The 17,274-nt window shown below is 40.4% G+C and overlaps 1 protein-coding gene across 1 annotated transcript; it reads right to left on the reverse strand.

Annotated features, from left to right (window-relative positions):
• Positions 1-8,303: 8,303 nt before the first annotated feature.
• Positions 8,304-9,236, reverse strand: LOC115791151 (olfactory receptor 142-like). Its single transcript, XM_030745278.1, has one exon. It carries the CDS (start codon positions 9,225-9,227, stop codon positions 8,304-8,306), a length of 924 nt encoding a protein of 307 aa, XP_030601138.1. The 5' UTR covers positions 9,228-9,236.
• Positions 9,237-17,274: the final 8,038 nt, after the last annotated feature.

Below are 17,274 nucleotides of genomic sequence, written 5' to 3' on the forward strand. Positions count from 1 at the left end.
TTTGGTAGATTTCTCCCACCTCTGTTTTGATGCCAAGAAGAAGAAGAAGAAGAAGAAGAAGAAGCTGCTTCAGAGAAGTGTGCTTCATGGTCTCAGTGCACAGGCTGCCAGTCACACTCACACAGCAACGTGTGTTTTCACTGCCACAATCAAAACATTGAACAAAATCTATGTATTGTTGTTTGGAAATGTGTCACATTACTACATGCTAAGGTGTGTTATTAAAGAAAAAAATGAGTTCTATTTTTCTGGTTTGATGATATCCCAAGCTTTTGTTTCAAAACGATTATTTTCCAGTGGACAAAATATTTACTGTTACACATTTATTTCTCATAGGGATTTTTTTTTCTTTCCATATTTCAGTCTCTGGTTCTTGAGAGTCATGGCTCTGTCTGGTCTCTGACAGAGATCCTTAAAAATATTATTGGAAAGTACCTATAAATTTTACTTTCAAACAGCTTTATGTGAATGTTGTCTTTTCATTTATAATTTTTAATATATTGATCACAGTGTAGTGTACCGTAGAGGCATCCAAAAATGATGAGACTGGGCTGCTTGTGTGTGATTTGGAAGGTTTGTGTCTGTCTGTGACTCTGCAGAGGTTAAAGCTGTGATCCAGTCTCAGTCTCTGACTGAAGGTTGCTGAGACTCTGATTAGATACACAATGTGAAGTTCACAATTCTCTAAACAAATAAAATGGTAATGACAAACATGAACATCTGTACTTATTTCAGAGACATGAATGTTTACAAACATAATATTTATTTTAAGGATTGGACTTCATAAAGCGCACTGATGTTAGAGTGTGTGTTCATATTTAAATCATTTTGTAGGCTGAAATTGTAACGGTGGACCTGAGATGGTCCAGAGAAAGTAAACACATGTTAATTGGAGTAATATCAACAACAGACTGAGACAGACAGCTGTGAAATGCGCACACAATGACGTCACCTCATTCACTGCTAGCTACATCGTATCATTCATGATCATCTGTGTAAACAATGTTTAAAGAAGCCGCCACAGCTCTGCAGCTGTAACTGTTTCAAATCATATATTTTTGCTCGTTTGAACTCGGAGGATGTTTTTAAAACGGTCTTAAAAGGCTGTTTCTATGGTGGTTGTCACGGACGCCTCAGTAGCTTCTTAGGCTAACCTGGCGCGTCCGGTTCCTGCTGCTAGCTGTCTGCCGCAGGAAGGCTGCGTCCCATTTCAAGGAGCCGCCGCTCCGCCGTAACTGTGGCTCAAACACCACTTTATCCTTTAAGAAAAGGCCTTTTATAGCCACTGATGACACACACACACTAATGCACGTCACTGTCACAGTGTGACTTCACGAAAACCTCTAAAGTATTGTTTATAAAATGGAAAATGAACCGGGCATTGATCTGATGATGGAGACTGGGGCTCTGCAGCTGACGTTTCACAATCCTGAATGACTCGCTGTACATTCATATAATTAATCAGAGCAGAGTTTAGACTGCACTGTGTGCTGCGCTCACTGTTACTGTGTCAGCTGCTGCCTTCATATATGTTTACTGCTGAGGTTTGATGAAGCAGGTGGAGGAGAGTCAAAGAATGCTTTGTTAGATTCAGCAAAGGTAATATGGATGACATTTAGTCTGAATTACTAACCCTAACCCTAGCTCAGCATACAATGACGACTGCCAGTATTATTAGTTTGAGAAGGAGTCATTTTGGTCGCAGTTTTGTTTATAAAATAAAAGGGAAAATATAAACAAACAAAAAGCTTAACATTGTGAAGACTTGGAAGAACAATGTGACACTGATGAGAGGATTAGGCTTCCCAGGTCATTCCCAGGCCAAACCAGCTGGTGATCAGAATTATTATATTTATTTTTTTACCCAGTTTCGCTGGCGGTGCAGCGCTCACAGCCTGTCCGAGGTCCCGGGCTGAACTTCAAGCACAGCCCGTCCCTCCAGACAATACTCACCGCTCCACTATAATGACTGCTTTACTCTCATCTTTCTATTGTTTTTAATGGACAGTTCCGCTTACAATTACAGTTCAATGATGTGAGGATCCTTGGTACAGTATACAGCGGGCTGTAAATGAATGCGCTTCCACTATTACTGCTCCTCCTGGTGGATAAACAAGACATTACCACCATTTTCCCCAAATGCTGCTTAGGGGCGTTCCCATCAGTGGCCGGAATTCCTACGTCATTAGCGGGGGATCACGTTTAGGCCAAGGTTCGGCCACGAATCGGCCAAGGACCGGCCAAGGTCGCGTCACGGATCGGCCGGAAATTTTCGGTGGCTGCATCTGTAATCTTAAAGACCTCATAGTATTGTATCACCCCAAAAGACCACTTTGTTCTCTGACTGCTGGCTTATTTGTGATTCCTGGATTCTGGATTTGGGAGAGAGACATCATCTCTATTTTTACGATTAAGCTTAAAACTTACCTTTTTGATCAAGCTTATCATTAAGCCTGGATTAAGTGACCCTGAACCACCTCTCAGTTACGCTGCAAACGGAATAGGCTGCTGGGGGTTCCCATGATGCACTGGATGTTTCTTTTTCATTCAACTCTTTTCACTCTGTTAATACACCACTCTGCATTTAATCATGAGTTATGATTAATCTCTGACTCTCTTCCACAGCATTTTTGTCCTGTCTCCCTCCCCTCACCCCAGCCAGTTGAGGCAGATGACTGCCCCTCCGTGGACCTGGTTCTGTTGAATGTTTCTTCCTGTTAAAAGGGAGTTGTTCCTTCCAATTTTCAAAACTGCTTGCTCATAGGAGGTTGTTTTGATTATTGATTTTTTTTTCTCTAATTATTGTATGCTCTTTATCTTATAATATAAAATGCCTTGAGGTTACTTGTTGCGATTTGGTGCTATACAATTGTGAATTGGTCATTGCTCAGTTGCATAGAAATGATTTTTATGTACTCTGCAAATTCACAACGAAAATAGCGAAAATCTTTATGTCTTTAGGCAAGACCAGTAGACCTCACCAGTGTAGAAGAATGCCTCGCCGTGCAGGTCACTGCAGCCATTTTTGAGCAAACTGTGTCTGTGTAATCCTTCTGTGTCCCCTTTTCTTCCAGTAGATTTGTAGGAGACGGCTGCTGCGGAGCTGAGCTGGTCTGTCTTCACTGACTTAAGACCTGGAGGGGCCCATCTGAAGCAATTGTACCATTGGAAGAATATTTTTTTATGATCATGTTATTCACTGGCTTTTGAGTCTTCAAAACGACAGTTATGTCTTGACAGGTGATATAAAAGCAGTCTTCTTTGTTACTTTTTTAAAAATTTCTTGACCTTTATTTAACCAGGAAAAAAAAAAAACACATTGAGATTAAAATTTTTTTTTTCAAGTGTGTCCTGGGCATGACAAGTGTAAACAGAAACAGTAAACAGCAGTACAAGTGAACAGGATATAAGTAAAAAAAAAACACGTCATTAAAAATTAAACAAAATATCTACGGCTCATTGCAGTCATTTGCAGGTTATTTAAAAGTGCCTTAAACTCACGTATTGAGAACAGCTCCTCAAATTTGAGGTTTTTTAAAATTTCATTCCAACAGGACTTGGCACCTGCACACAGTGCCAAAGCTACCAGTACCTGCTTTAAGGACCGTGGTATCCCTGTTCTTAATTGGCCAGCAAACTCGCCTGACCTTAACCCCATAGAAAATCTATGGGCTATTGTGAAGAGGAAGATGTGATACACCAGACCCAACAATTCAGAAGAACTGAAGGCCACTATCAGAGCAACCTGGGCTCTCATAACACCTGAGCAGTGCCACAGACTGATCGACTCCATGGCACGCCGCATTGCTGCAGTAATTCAGGCAAAAGGAGCCCTAACTAAGTATTGAGTGCTGTACATGCTCATACTTTTCATGTTCATACTTTTCATGTTCATACTTTTCAGTTGGCCAACATTTCTAAAAATCCTTTTTTGTATTGGTCTAAAGTAATATTTTAATTTTCTGAGATACTGAATTTGGGGTTTTTGTTAGTTGTCAGTTATAATCATCAAAATTAAAAGAAACAAACATTTGAAATATATCAGTCTGTGTGTAATGAAAGAATATAATATACAAGTTTCACTTTTTGAATGGAATTACTGAAATAAATCAACTTTTTCATGATATTCTAATTTTATAACCAGCACCTGTAGGGTGTCCTGGTGCTGTGTGCACTTATGGACATCCTTTTGTTTGAACATGGTGCTTGTTATGGACAAACTGTGGTTTGCACAGAGGTCCAATAACAAAACACCACTCGGATTCAGATCAGGCAGGCTGTTCCTCCCAATGACGCCACTCCAGGTCCGAAGTTGCAGGGAAGCAACCTTCTCATCCACTGGTGAAAACTCCAACGTACAGCCAGTAAATGAAGGGGATACAAGAATACCCACCCCACCCCGCCTCTCACCGAGGGCAACTCCAGACTGTTCCAGAGCGGGCACTCCACGCTTTTCTGGCTGAGGACCATAACTTCAGACTTAGAGGTGCTAATTCTCATGCCAGCTGCTTCACACTCAGCTGCGAACTGTTCCATTGCGAACTGGAGGTCACCGCCTGATGAAGCCAAAAGGACCGCATAATCCATTCTGGTGGTGAGTTGGATAAGGAACAGGAGACTGGTTCCAGAGCCCAGGCCATGCACTGATGTGAGCCCGACTATATCTAGCCAGTATCTCTCAACCTCATGCACTAGCTCAGGCTCCTTCCCTACCACAAAGGTGAGGTTCCATGTACCGATAGCTGGGGATTGGTCTGCCAGGTCCTCTGCTCTTGGCCACCACCCAACACACATTGCACCCAACCACTACGACACCTCCTGAGGGTGGTGGGCCTACAGGAGGGCGGGCCATGTCTCTTCTTTGGGCTGCACCCACCCTAGCTCCATGGGCTAATGCCCGGCCACCAGATGCTCTCCCTCGAGCTCCCTCCCCAGGCCTGGCTCCAGAGGTGGGGGTCCTGGTAACCCTATCCTGGGCAGGGTAAACAGTTCCCTTAATGTGTTTTCCATAGGGGTCATTGGAATCATGCTTTGTCTGGCCCCTCACCCGGGATCAATTTGCCATGGGAGACCCTACCAGGGGGCAAAGCCCTCAAACAACAAAACTCCTGGGATCACTGGGATGCACAATACCCTCCACCAGGATAAGGTGGCAGGGCAAATTGGAGATGGCTGAGCAGAAGGCCCATGATAATTTGAGATTGATTGACCCCTTAATAGAAGCAGGTTTTCAGAGTTTTTGGGTATGGTAGGGCCTGTTTGGAAATGTTGTCAGGAGAAAGCATCTTCTCACTAAAGAGATCATGGCAACATCAACTGCAAGACTTCTGGAACAATGTCCTTTACAGGGTCATAATAGTTTTGGATTTTACATTATAGTTTAGTTTTAGTGAGTTTATACTTTTTTTTTCTCTAATTAAGTTAGTTTTACTTAGTTTTCAGAGTGTTTTTTCTTGTTTTTATTTTTGGTTTCATGCTTAGTTTCAGTTAGTTTCAGTATTAGTTTTAGTATTTTCATACCTAATCAGGTTCAAGCTTCAAGGCGCAAAAGTGACTATTGTGTAATGAAAACTTGACAAAAGATACCGTTTAAAGAAATATATTCAACAACCAACTGTTCACAAGACGTGCTAAATGTGTGTAATAATTAGGACACACATGAACATCAACAGGGAGAAACAAAGAAAAACATGAATTCCCAAACTCAATAAATTCTACAATAAACTCCACAATAAAGTTCAGCATCAGTGCAGTAGATTAACAACACCTACATGTGGTGTTTGACAAAAACAAACTCTTTGAAGGAGTCAAAGCTCAAATCCAGCTGCATCCTGATGTTCTCACCACCTGAAGCTGCTTCTGTTTTGGAGCTAGCTTGGTTAGATACTCGCTAATTAAACTTGCAGGGTCTTTGCGGCCTCTGTACATAACCTACGGAAGTTGCCGACCTCGTGTCCACATTCATGCTTGTGTAGCTGGATTGTGTGTGTTAATTACCTTGTGGTCGTGTGCAGGTGTTTTATATGCAGCGCAGGCTGGGACTTCTTTTTTGGTCCTTGCTCTTTGTGCTCAGTTTTTTGGCTGCAAACATATTTGTCCCTGTTGTTTTCACTTTCTTCATTCCTTTCCTTCACGTCCATTTCGATAGTTTCAGCAGTCTCCTACCAGGAATTTGCTGACAGTTGTGAGTCCTTATATTGATGCTTTAATTATTATTCCTTATTGTTATTCTCTCAGTGATAAAGTAGCTGGAAACGCACAAGGACGCAACAGTTTAGTCACAACGTTCTGGGCTGCGTGGACCCGACAAGTGGTCCCGTTTCTCCAGAGGCGCAGGCCAGGTTACCTGGTAGGATCAGAGCGGTTTCTGTAGCCCTTGTGGCTTCTCAGGTGGACTTTGATGTTGCTGGTTTTTCCTGACTGAGAAATGTTCCACACATTTTTCATCATCCACAACAAGACTTTCGATTCTATCTGTGCTCTTGTACTCAAAGAACCTCCATACGGGACGCTTTCTCGGCAGACCGCAGCCATTACTTTGCGGACCAGTGCGGTGAGCGCACGCACATGCGCACACACTCACACAGTTGTCCGATGGCGCTCCCAGCTTAAACTCAGAGAGCGGAAAAAATGATTTCATATCAATCCACAAGGCTTAAAAAAAACTAAAAAACAAGTAAATGAAAGTCAGTTTATTGATAATTTCAAATAGTTTTAGTTAGTTTTGTAAACTCACAATTCAGTTTTAATTAGTTATCATTTTTTCCTTTTAATTATAGTTTTTATTTATTTCAGTTAATGACAATGTTTTTTCAATTTCAGTTTCCGTTATTTCGTTCGTTTTCGTTAACTATAATAACCCTGGTCCTTTAAGACCAAAGTGGAGATGTTTGTCCATGATGCAGTGTGCCATATTTGGAGGAAACCAAATTTAGCATATCAGCACAAACACCTCAGACCAACTGTCAGCACAGTGGTTGAGGGCTGATGATTTGGGCACCTTGCACTCAAATACTTGACTATGAACTCCTCTTTATACCAAAGTATTCAAGAGTCAAATCTGTCCCGCAGCTAACTTGGACCAAACTGGGCCTTCAGCAGGACAAATCTCCAACAGAATGGCTGAAAAAGAAAAGAATCAAGGTGCTGCAACAGCTCAGTCAGAGTTCAGACCTCTACCTTATTGAAATACTGTGGTGAGACCTTCAGACATCTGTGTATAAATGAATGCTACAAATGTCAATGAACTGAAGCAATGCTGTGAATAAGAGCGGATCAATATTCTTCCACAATGACAAGACCGAGAAAGTCATACAGGAAGCTATTGCTTCAAGTTATTGCTGCTAGAAGGAAATAATTTTCTATTATTGGGAAAAGAAATTATGGAATTGATGACATAGGCCTCACATGCTAGCACATACTCTGGATGTTATATGTACTGTTTACAACTTGAATAATATGTGATGAGTGCATAAAACTTGATTAATTTATTAGGCTACCTAGCTGCTTACAAAATGACACTGCAGATATTGCATTTGAATTTCATAGTGGAGTGAGGAGAAAAAACATGTAATTTTGTTTCTGTTTTCAGGTCAACAGAATGGAGAATAACCTCTGTCTTTTTTAAGACACAGTAAAGCCAGAGTAACTACAATTAAGATAACAAATATTACTTCAAGCAATACTTTATTAAAATAAATTCATTAAACACTGAATTTTAATGTTGATACAAAATGAGAGTATTTTAAGGAGCAAGAAAATTTTAAAAGATTTAAACTGTTCAGTACATTTCTCATAAATGAGTCAAGCCTAAACCAAGACTGAAAGAAATAATCAATGAAGATCTCGCTTTAAACAAACAAACAAAACGTTGATGGTCTATAACATGATCAACCATGTAATTATTTACCAACTTAGATAACAATTACCTGCTTTATGTTAAATTAATAGAGTACAAAAATAGCATTTAAAACAAGAAATACACATTACAGGTGTCACAGGGTAAAAGCTAGAATTTTAATAAAACTAATATTTGTTTCAGATTCAGTCTGTACAATAAAGGCTTAAATTGTAGTTGACATGGAACCAAATAATCAAAGGATTTAAATAAAAAAAAATATAAAACTAAAATGAATAAAGACAAATGACAATAATTCAGATATGGTTCTATGATTTTAGATGACAACAGCGTGAGCAGGCAGCCTTTATACAGAAGGCTGGAGTCCTTGCTATAGGGGTCTGGGTTTCATTGCCCCTTACTCTCTCCCCATTCCTGTCTACTACTTCACCATCCTGTCTAACATTTACATTTTACCAAACATTAAACTTTTACATATGATTCGGATTTTGGTCAGATTCAGTCCGTAGAGTACAGGATTAAATAGTGGTGGGCATATGAGCCAATATAATGATAAAAAAATACGGAACATAATTGGTACATGTCTCATGTTGAATCTACTTTGTGCAGTTTCAAAGAAGGCACCACAGGAAAAGTTGAGCAGAGAAGCGAGGTGAGGTGTGCAGGTACTGATGGCTTTCTGTCGGGTCTGTTTGGATCCAGAAAAACACACTTTCAGGATCCTCATGTAGGTGTAAAAAATCAAAGACACAAAGCATATTGTTGTGAGAGAAGTGGAAATAAGCCCATAGATGTTGTTGACTGTGGTGTCAGAACAGGCCAGTTTAACAATGGAGTAATTGTCACAGTACACTTTGTTAATGATGTTCCCACACAGCTGCAGAGGAGCACTCAGAGAAATCAAAACTATTATCCCAAAAAATGGAAATACCCAAATTAGAGCAATAAGCAACAATATCTTGCTAGGGTTCATATGTGTGTGATATTGAAGAGGACAGCAGATGGCAACATATCTGTCATAAGACATGACGGCTAAGTTAGTGAACTCTATAGTTCCATATGTGTGCAAACAGAAAATCTGCAGGAAGCACAGAGGAGCAGAAACAGTGTGAACATCAGAGAGGATCTGAATCAGGAGGAATGGAAACAGCCCTGTACTACCATACAGCTCATTTACAAACAGGCTGCACAGAAACATGTACATAGGTTCATGTAAGCTTCTGTTCACACAGATAACCACAATCAGCAAGACACTGGCAACAATAATAAAAATATATAAAAACAGAACAACTGTGAACAATAAATATTTCAAAGCCCCGCTGTCAAGGTAGGCAGTGAGTGTGAAATATGAAACCTGTGACGAATTCATCGTGATCCTCTTTGTACTTTTACAACACATAACTTAAACTGTGCTCAGAATGAACCACATTTAAGGATCAGGATCACCCTGATGTAACCTGAAAGTAAGTCCCTCCAACTGCACTGAATCACTCCGTGTTTTATCCTTTTCACTGTCATTATCAGGGGACAGACTCCATGATACTGACTGAGAAAACAAACCGGCAGTTTTAGAAACCAGTATAGAGATTTGACTGGGTGTTTTTTTTTTTAACATATTTTTCTTTTGTTTCAAGAACATGCTGGATATAAGTATATATATAAAGCCAAAACATAATGTAAAAATGATGCCAATAAATACAAACCAGAATAATTATTTAATTTAATGTACACAATGTATGTCCAGACAAGTTGTTCATAAATACTTTTTAAAATAACTGAATCACTGAACCAGAGCAGTGTTTTGTAGCTGGGCTTTCATGCTAATGACACTTTATTCAAACATAAAGGGTTCATAAATGCACTTAGCACAAGGACACTCTAGGCTGCAGATCTGATGGTATAATTTTGCAATTTTATTTTCAGAGCTGCAGCAGTATATTTGGAGCAGTACTATCAACTGATCACCACTTGGTGGCGTGAGTTGTATGTTGTTGAAGAGTGATAGGAGAGTGGAGTGGGAGAATGATACATGGAGTGGTGTGGTGTCTGGTGCTCCATTGATGTTGTCCGTCTTGTGGTTGCAACTTTATAAGGTGCTGTGATCCAAGGAGCCTTTAAATTTGTGGCCTTTCTGCCATGAAAGACTTTTGTGTTATCTCGGGTTGTTTGGTCAAACTCATGTTGGCCTGCTGTTTTGGATGCCCACTGATGCTGCATTGTCATTCCTCCAATACTTTAATACAAGAGTTGGCTTACATGGTTCTTCTGAAGTTTAATTCAAATGGCAGACCTAATTTTAGCATAAGTTTTATTGTAGTTAGTACTGTTTAATTTTGTGGTGTTTTGGTTCTTTGTTTTCTTTATTTTTCTTTATAAGTAAATATATCTGCCTCCCTTGATGGAAATCAGAGCTCTGAAGGTTATTTTGTACAGTGCGTAAAAAGATTAAAGGAACACTTTTTAATCAGAATATACCATCAAGTTAATTAAACTTCTTGGATATTGTTCTGGTCAGTTAGGTAGCAGAGGGGGTTATTTATCAGTTTCAGCTGCTTTGATGTAAATCAAATTAGCAACAGGTATACTAGAGGGTCAACAATGAGACAACCCCCAAAACAGGAATGGTTGTACAAGTGGAGGCCACTGAGATTTTTTTCCTGTCCTCATCTTTTCTCGACAGTTTTCTCACTAGTTTTTCATTTTGCTAAGGTCAGTGTCACTACTGATAGCACACGGTAATACCTGGACCCTACAGAGATGGCACAGGTAGACCAACTCCTCAAGGATGGCACATCAGTATGGGCCATCACTATGTGTCATGTTTCCCGGCACAGTCTGAGTAGCCTGGAGGAGATTGCAAGAGACAGGTAGTTACTCCTCCCTCCTAGGACCTGGCCCATTGACTTTTGTCCTCTGTAGTGGACATTATATTTTCATGCACAACTTTAAATTTTCAACAAACTCAATTAAATCCTATTGTATGCTAAAGAAGACATCCTGGTCTTTCTGGGGATATGTGATGTGACAGGCTGGCATGTTGGGAACATTGTTTTGTTCTCAATCCAAAATGGCTGATTTTTCAGGAAGCATATTTTATGAAAATAGAAGAAGTCCAATATATATATTTTTTTTGCCCACAGCAGCTTTTTATCATAGTGGAGAGAGACAGGAAATGGGGGAAAGATACAGGGGAAGACACGCAGGCAAATTGGCGACGGGCCAGGACGCGAACCCGTGCCGCCCGCACTGCAACGCTGTATCTATATGTGGTCGCTGGCTTCACCACTAAGCCACCCAGGCACCCACGTAAGTCCAATATTGTTACTTTTTTGTTGTTTTAATCATGGTTATGATATATGATTTTGTTTGTAAGGGTTTCAGGAAGTGTATTTACAGTTATAAACAGAGTTAAATCATTTATGTTTTGAAATAATGGTCTTTGAACAACTATCAAGTGTAATGATGTCAGGACCATGTTTACGTACTTTGATACCTAATATTTGTAGGTAACAGGACTGAGGCAGCAATGATTTTGTATAAGATTTTTGTACAAAAGTACTAGACTTTGCACCATCCACTAGGGCTGGCTGGGGACTGTTTGCCTCAAGCTGTGCAGTCCATCAGATCGGCCCCTCTGAGGCCACAGCCAGGATAGCTGGAGGCAAGCAAATCTACAGTTACCCTGTGTGGTACGGTGGCAGCGATTCAGGCAGTTTATTTTGGTCACTAAGTACTCAATCAGGGTGTATCGTCTCTGAGCTCCCAGATTCTTAAAGGTGCCCACAGGCTTACAGTTCACATGTCTGGACCGTTGGTTCCCCAATGGAACCTCCATGGTCTTTAGCACTCTTCAGCATCCCCCCTTGATCCTGTTAGGGATTATTTTTTACTCAGTGAATAAAGGAAAAATGTTTAAAAAATAAACTCCAGTAAATTAATTAATAAACAGCGGATCAACCAAATAATAAACAATTAAATAATACATTAGACAGAGAACAACAGATAGAAAGTGCTCACTAACTTCTCTGTCTCAGTACATCCTATGTTGAGGTTCGGCCATAGAACTTACAACTAAAACATAACCAACGTCACCATGTTCTGTTATTAATCTGGACAAGATTGCTCTATGACAAATTAAAACATCAGGAAGAAGATGTGCTTTATGACTCCACTGCTGATGAGAGGAATCTGGGTCATGAAAAACCAGCTTGAACAAGAATGAGTGACGAAGGCCAACTCACACTGCATGAAAAGAGGGATTTTCGACCCCGTATACTTATATATATATATATATATATATATATATATATATATATATATATATATATATATATATATATATATATATATATATATATATATATATATATATATATAAAGAAAACAAAAGCATTATGACATATAGTGCTTTGCTACTTCTGAGCCATGTGGTGGTGGCTTTCTCTCAGAGCATGGTCCAGCATACAAACACTTATGGTGCATCGTTGTATTTAGGGTGAGCTTCTAGTCTGTCTTGCAGTTTGGCTCAGAGGTCACTGAGCTCCTGGCTGCGGAAGCTTGGGGGTCTTAATCCAGCCCGACACGCCCTCTGAGACGCCATCCTCCTCATCCAACATGAGGTCAGTGGTGACACCGTCCCAGAAGGCAACCTCCTTCACTGCCAGGACACTCGCCCTCGCCTCCAGCAGCTGTTGACACAGAGCACACATTAAGTCATTATGAAACTAAATGAAATATTGTGAAAAATCATGAAATTACACTGAAAGTTTGAGTCTCTTGTCTTTGAATGCACACATAGCAGATAAGACCCAAAAACAAGGGAAAAATTTTTTTAATATCAGCCCATCTCTGTCATCGAAACCAATGGTTATCAGACAAAGTACGTCCTGTGCATCCTTTGAATAAAAGACAAATGAACAAGTACTTTGAAAACATGTAACATTGATAAAAGTACTTCAGTGATTTTGGTCATTAACCCTTGAGGCACCTTTAAACTGATAATACACTTTTTATCTTTTAGGTCCCAAAATGTTACAGCTGCTAAAACTATAAACATTCAGTATTAATTATTTTCACCTTCACTGCATCACCTTTTTATAGACATTTTGGGTTGTTCAAAAGAAGCCAGATTTTATATAAAGTAAAAAAAAAAACAATAAGTAATATTTTCCAAAAAGAAAACTGCATTTACAAGCTAACTACACAAATACAGCAGACCAACAATACAATCCAATACGTCTTACCGGCTTCCTTCTTGCACGACACCGGGCAGAATTTTTAATGGCTGCCGCCTTTTCCGGAATGTGAGCTTGACTGTATCGGAAGTTGTGGCGGACCATCTCGTAGTAGGTTTTGCAAGAAGCTGGAAATCATTGTTGTACATTGTAAATAAAGAGCTTAAACATTGCATACATAAACAATATTTAGGCAAAAATCAAATCACAATACGTCTGTCAGCTTACTGTGACCATTCCACCACTCTTAGTATTTTTGTTTTAGAAACAACCAAGTCTTACCGCAGTTTTCGGATGCCGTCTTTTCCTCTTTTGTCCTTCTGTAGGTGAGTCTTAGTTAGATTCCAGAGCATCGAGTCGCTACACAATAGACGCCATCTTGTCTTTCAGTTGCGCTAGTAGAAACTTGAGTAACTGACGAGATAACCCACTCAATGCAGCCAGCAGTGTCTTCTCGTCTGCAGCGGGGCTGGTTGAAGCTGGCCGGTAGAGAGGCCCGCTTTCACGAGGAGCTTCTGAGGTGTTGAAAATATAGACGACGTCCTCCATTGTCGTACCAGGAAAGCAGCGTAGACAAAGAACGTCATTCAGTTTGAACGGAAGAGAACGACCGCACTGATTTCCTTTGGTCTTGCGAGACCTTCAGCGTGATCCCGCACATGATCTGTATTGTCCAATCACAGGCGAGGAAGCTGTCACGCGGAATTCAATTCATTTCAATTCAATTAAATTCAGCTTCATTTATATAGCGCCAAATCACAACAAACAGTCGCCTCAAGGCGCTTTGTATTGTGGGTAAAGACCCTACAATAATACAGAGAAAACCCAACAGTCAAAACGAGCCCCTATGAGCTGGAAGATGTGTTGTACACACATCCACTGTCCGTTTACGCAGGACAACTGAGAAGGTGACTGTTGCATTAAAATTTTTACAAGTTATAGCCTTTGTTTATCTCCCTCAGTCCACTAAGGTTCAGGGTTCACAAAAAACTCCATCACAAAGGCTCACAGACAGAAGCTCACAGCCTTATTGGAAAAAGGGACAAAAGCTGAAATCTTCCAAAAGTATATTTGATGTAGTGTGTAACAGATAGTCTGTTCGAGAGTATTTTTACTGGCTGTGTGTGTGTGTGTGTGTGTGTGTGTGTGTGTGTGTGTGTGTGTGTGTGTGTGTGTGTGTGTGTGCGTATGTTTATAATACCTTGTGGGGACAATTTTCCTGACATATACTACGTTGTGGGGACCAATTGCTCCTTGTGGGGACTGGAACCTTGTCCCCACAAGGGGAAACCCTGTTTTTGGGTCAGGGGTCAGAGTTAGGGCTAAGGTATGAATTGAGTTTAGGTTAGGGTTAGGGTTAGGTATGTGATGGTTAGGGTTAGGAAAAGGGTAAAGGTAAGGTTTAGGCTGTAGAAATCAATGGAAATCAATGGAAATTCCCCACAAAGATAGCAAAACACACTTGTGTGTGTGTGTGTGTGTGTGTGAGTGATCTGACCACAGTGTTTGATTTTTCCACACAGGCCAAATGATTTTTGTGGTGATGGTTTGATTTTTGACAGGGAAGTCTGGGTATTTGTGAATTTAGCTTCAATTTTTGGATTTGTGTTTAAGGTTTTGGGGAAATGGGTGGTGGGTTCAGGAAATGCGCTCTAGCAATTATTACAGCAAAATACTGTAATAATAATTAATGATTAAAGGCCAAACAGTGTGTAAACAGAATGAAAAGAGGTGAAATATTAAGTGCATCAATGGAGGCGAGTTAAATCCCCCCCCCATCATTTTATTTGACTATGACTTACGTTTACTGTCATTAGTAACAAAGTTAAGCTGTAATATTCAGTAACAACAAGAGCAACATAGTAAAATGATAATGACAACATACATAGCAATGATAGAGAACCCAAATAATTGGCTGAACTTACATGCTTCAGCAAGTGTTGAAGGTCTTCCTGCATCAGCTTCTACAGACCTCTGCAAATGTTTTTTTTAGTGTATCTATCCAGGACAGGACACATAGAAAAGATTTATTTGTTACTGCCTGTACAGTATAAGCAAAACATGTAGCTGCAGTAGACAGACTCATGCCTTTTCTCATGTCTTTTCTCTGGGCTAATTTGCTTGGTGGCGCCCATCTTCTCTCCAAGCATGACCACAGCCAAACTCCTCCTACACGGTGGCTTACCTTGGTCGTGAGCACGAGGCCGTTGTAGGTCGTAACGACCTCTTCCGCCCTGACCGGTGCTTCCAATCTGGAAGTCATACACCCGGAGGTGCCGTGCTATCACCCCACATGCGGCAGGTAGTACTGGGTTACATTGTACCAGTAGCAGGGAGAAGACCCCAAACCTGACATGAGTAGACAGAATACTACTAAAATATTATGTAATTGTGATTATGTATTACTAAAATAAGTGATGGTTACAATGCTACAGTGTCCACAGTAGCAATACTAGGCAACTTTAATTTAAGTTAGCTAACCTCTAGCTCACACATACCTTTTACACCACCTCTTTTCTTTGCTTTCAGAAAGCTCAGAGGGCCTTTTCATGATTAAAGTAATATACTATATGATACAAAATAGAATAGAAGAATAGAATAGAACTTTATTGTCATTATACATACAAATTAATCATTATACAACAAATTGTATAACGTCATTCCGTCATAATATAACAAAATTGCATTCGGAACAACCATCCAGAGAAGAACAGACGAGACAACATAGGGAGATGGGTGTCCGCAGCCGCTGCCACACTGGCGCCGCCATTACAATCAGTCCCCGGAAAAGGAAACAAACACGCATCATGGGGTAGTTACCAGGGTCCAAAAAAACCACCTTAGCAAAGTATATTTGCACATTTAAAGCCAGGATAGCAATATGGTGGGGCAGGGGGTGGGTGGGAGGGGATGCAGACAGAGAGACGAGAGGGTGGGGGCATTGTGGAGCCAGATGCCCGCTCCTAGCCAAAACAGTTTGCTGATAATGATGTTCATCAGCGGCCGTGGTACACCAGATCCACCTCACACAAATCACAGAGAGGGCTGAGGGGAAGAGCGACCATCACACATTGTCCTTGAGAGATATGACTACCAGCCCAAGGCCAGCTAGGGAGCCGAATTCCTGATAATGAAGATACAACAAAATAGAGGCTTGGTACGAACCGCTACCTGAGATGAGTAACTCCCCCCTCTCTTCCACAGAGTGCAGGGTGGAATCTTAAAAATAGAGAGAGTGTCTGCCTCCCTAATTCAAACTAGGAGCTGGTTCCATAGAAGAAAAGACAGATACATAATATTATTATTATTATAAAATAATACAAAAACAAATCAATTTAATACACCAATACCTCTTACATCACTCCTCTAATATTACAATTTTGTAAAGAAGCTGGTGTCTGAGACATACACCTGGTTATATGTCACACCAACAAGTTGCAAAGTGGTTGCGTCAGATGGAGGGTATTAAAGTGCTCTGTCAGATCAGCAGGGACAGATGGACGGAGCAATGGATGGAGGTGGATCAGTGTTTGACAGCATCAGCCTGCATGCAGGACACACAGTCAGCAAGTAAAACCTGCCCATTTATTTCCAGCAGTACTTCATGTTACCCTCCGACAGTCAGGAACAATTAGGTAACCTCTCAAGCTTTTCATAATGTTCATCATGTTTGTCTTGATATTTCTTGATATGTTACAGAGAGTCCCAGTACTCTAGATTTTCTTGTAAATTAAAAAAAATATGAACCTGAACAAACTGATTTATTACTAAACCCTGTGATCTGAGTGCTTTCAGTGTCGTCTTTGATGTGAAACCAAACTCCGTGAGGAAAGATGAGCCCTCTCTGCTCTGTGTGGAGTTTGCTGTGATCATTTGTGCTGCTTTTCACACACAGCTGATGTTGGCCAATTCAAACTTTCCATGCAGTGCTACTAAAAGAGACGTGATTTCTCAGCACACACCACACCATCTGTGTCTCTTGTTTTTGTCATATTTTTGGTTGTTACTTCATTTTGTTATTTTAATCTGAAACCTACAAACATCAACCTTCGAGTGAAACACGAGGTTGAAAAGAAATTACAAGTGAGAAGAAAACACAGTAGGGATGGCTCCACTGGGATACAGTGACATGTAATCACTAAGAGACCGGACCATGATAATGTAAAAAAACACACTGACTAC

Source organism: Archocentrus centrarchus, chromosome 13 (assembly GCF_007364275.1).
Source record: "Archocentrus centrarchus isolate MPI-CPG fArcCen1 chromosome 13, fArcCen1, whole genome shotgun sequence".
Taxonomy (NCBI): Eukaryota; Metazoa; Chordata; class Actinopteri; order Cichliformes; family Cichlidae; genus Archocentrus; species Archocentrus centrarchus.

Coding starts and splice junctions, on each gene's coding strand:
- LOC115791151 (XM_030745278.1), bottom strand. CDS start 9,227: ATGAATTCGTCACAGGTTTCATATTTCACACTCACTGCCTACCTTGAC.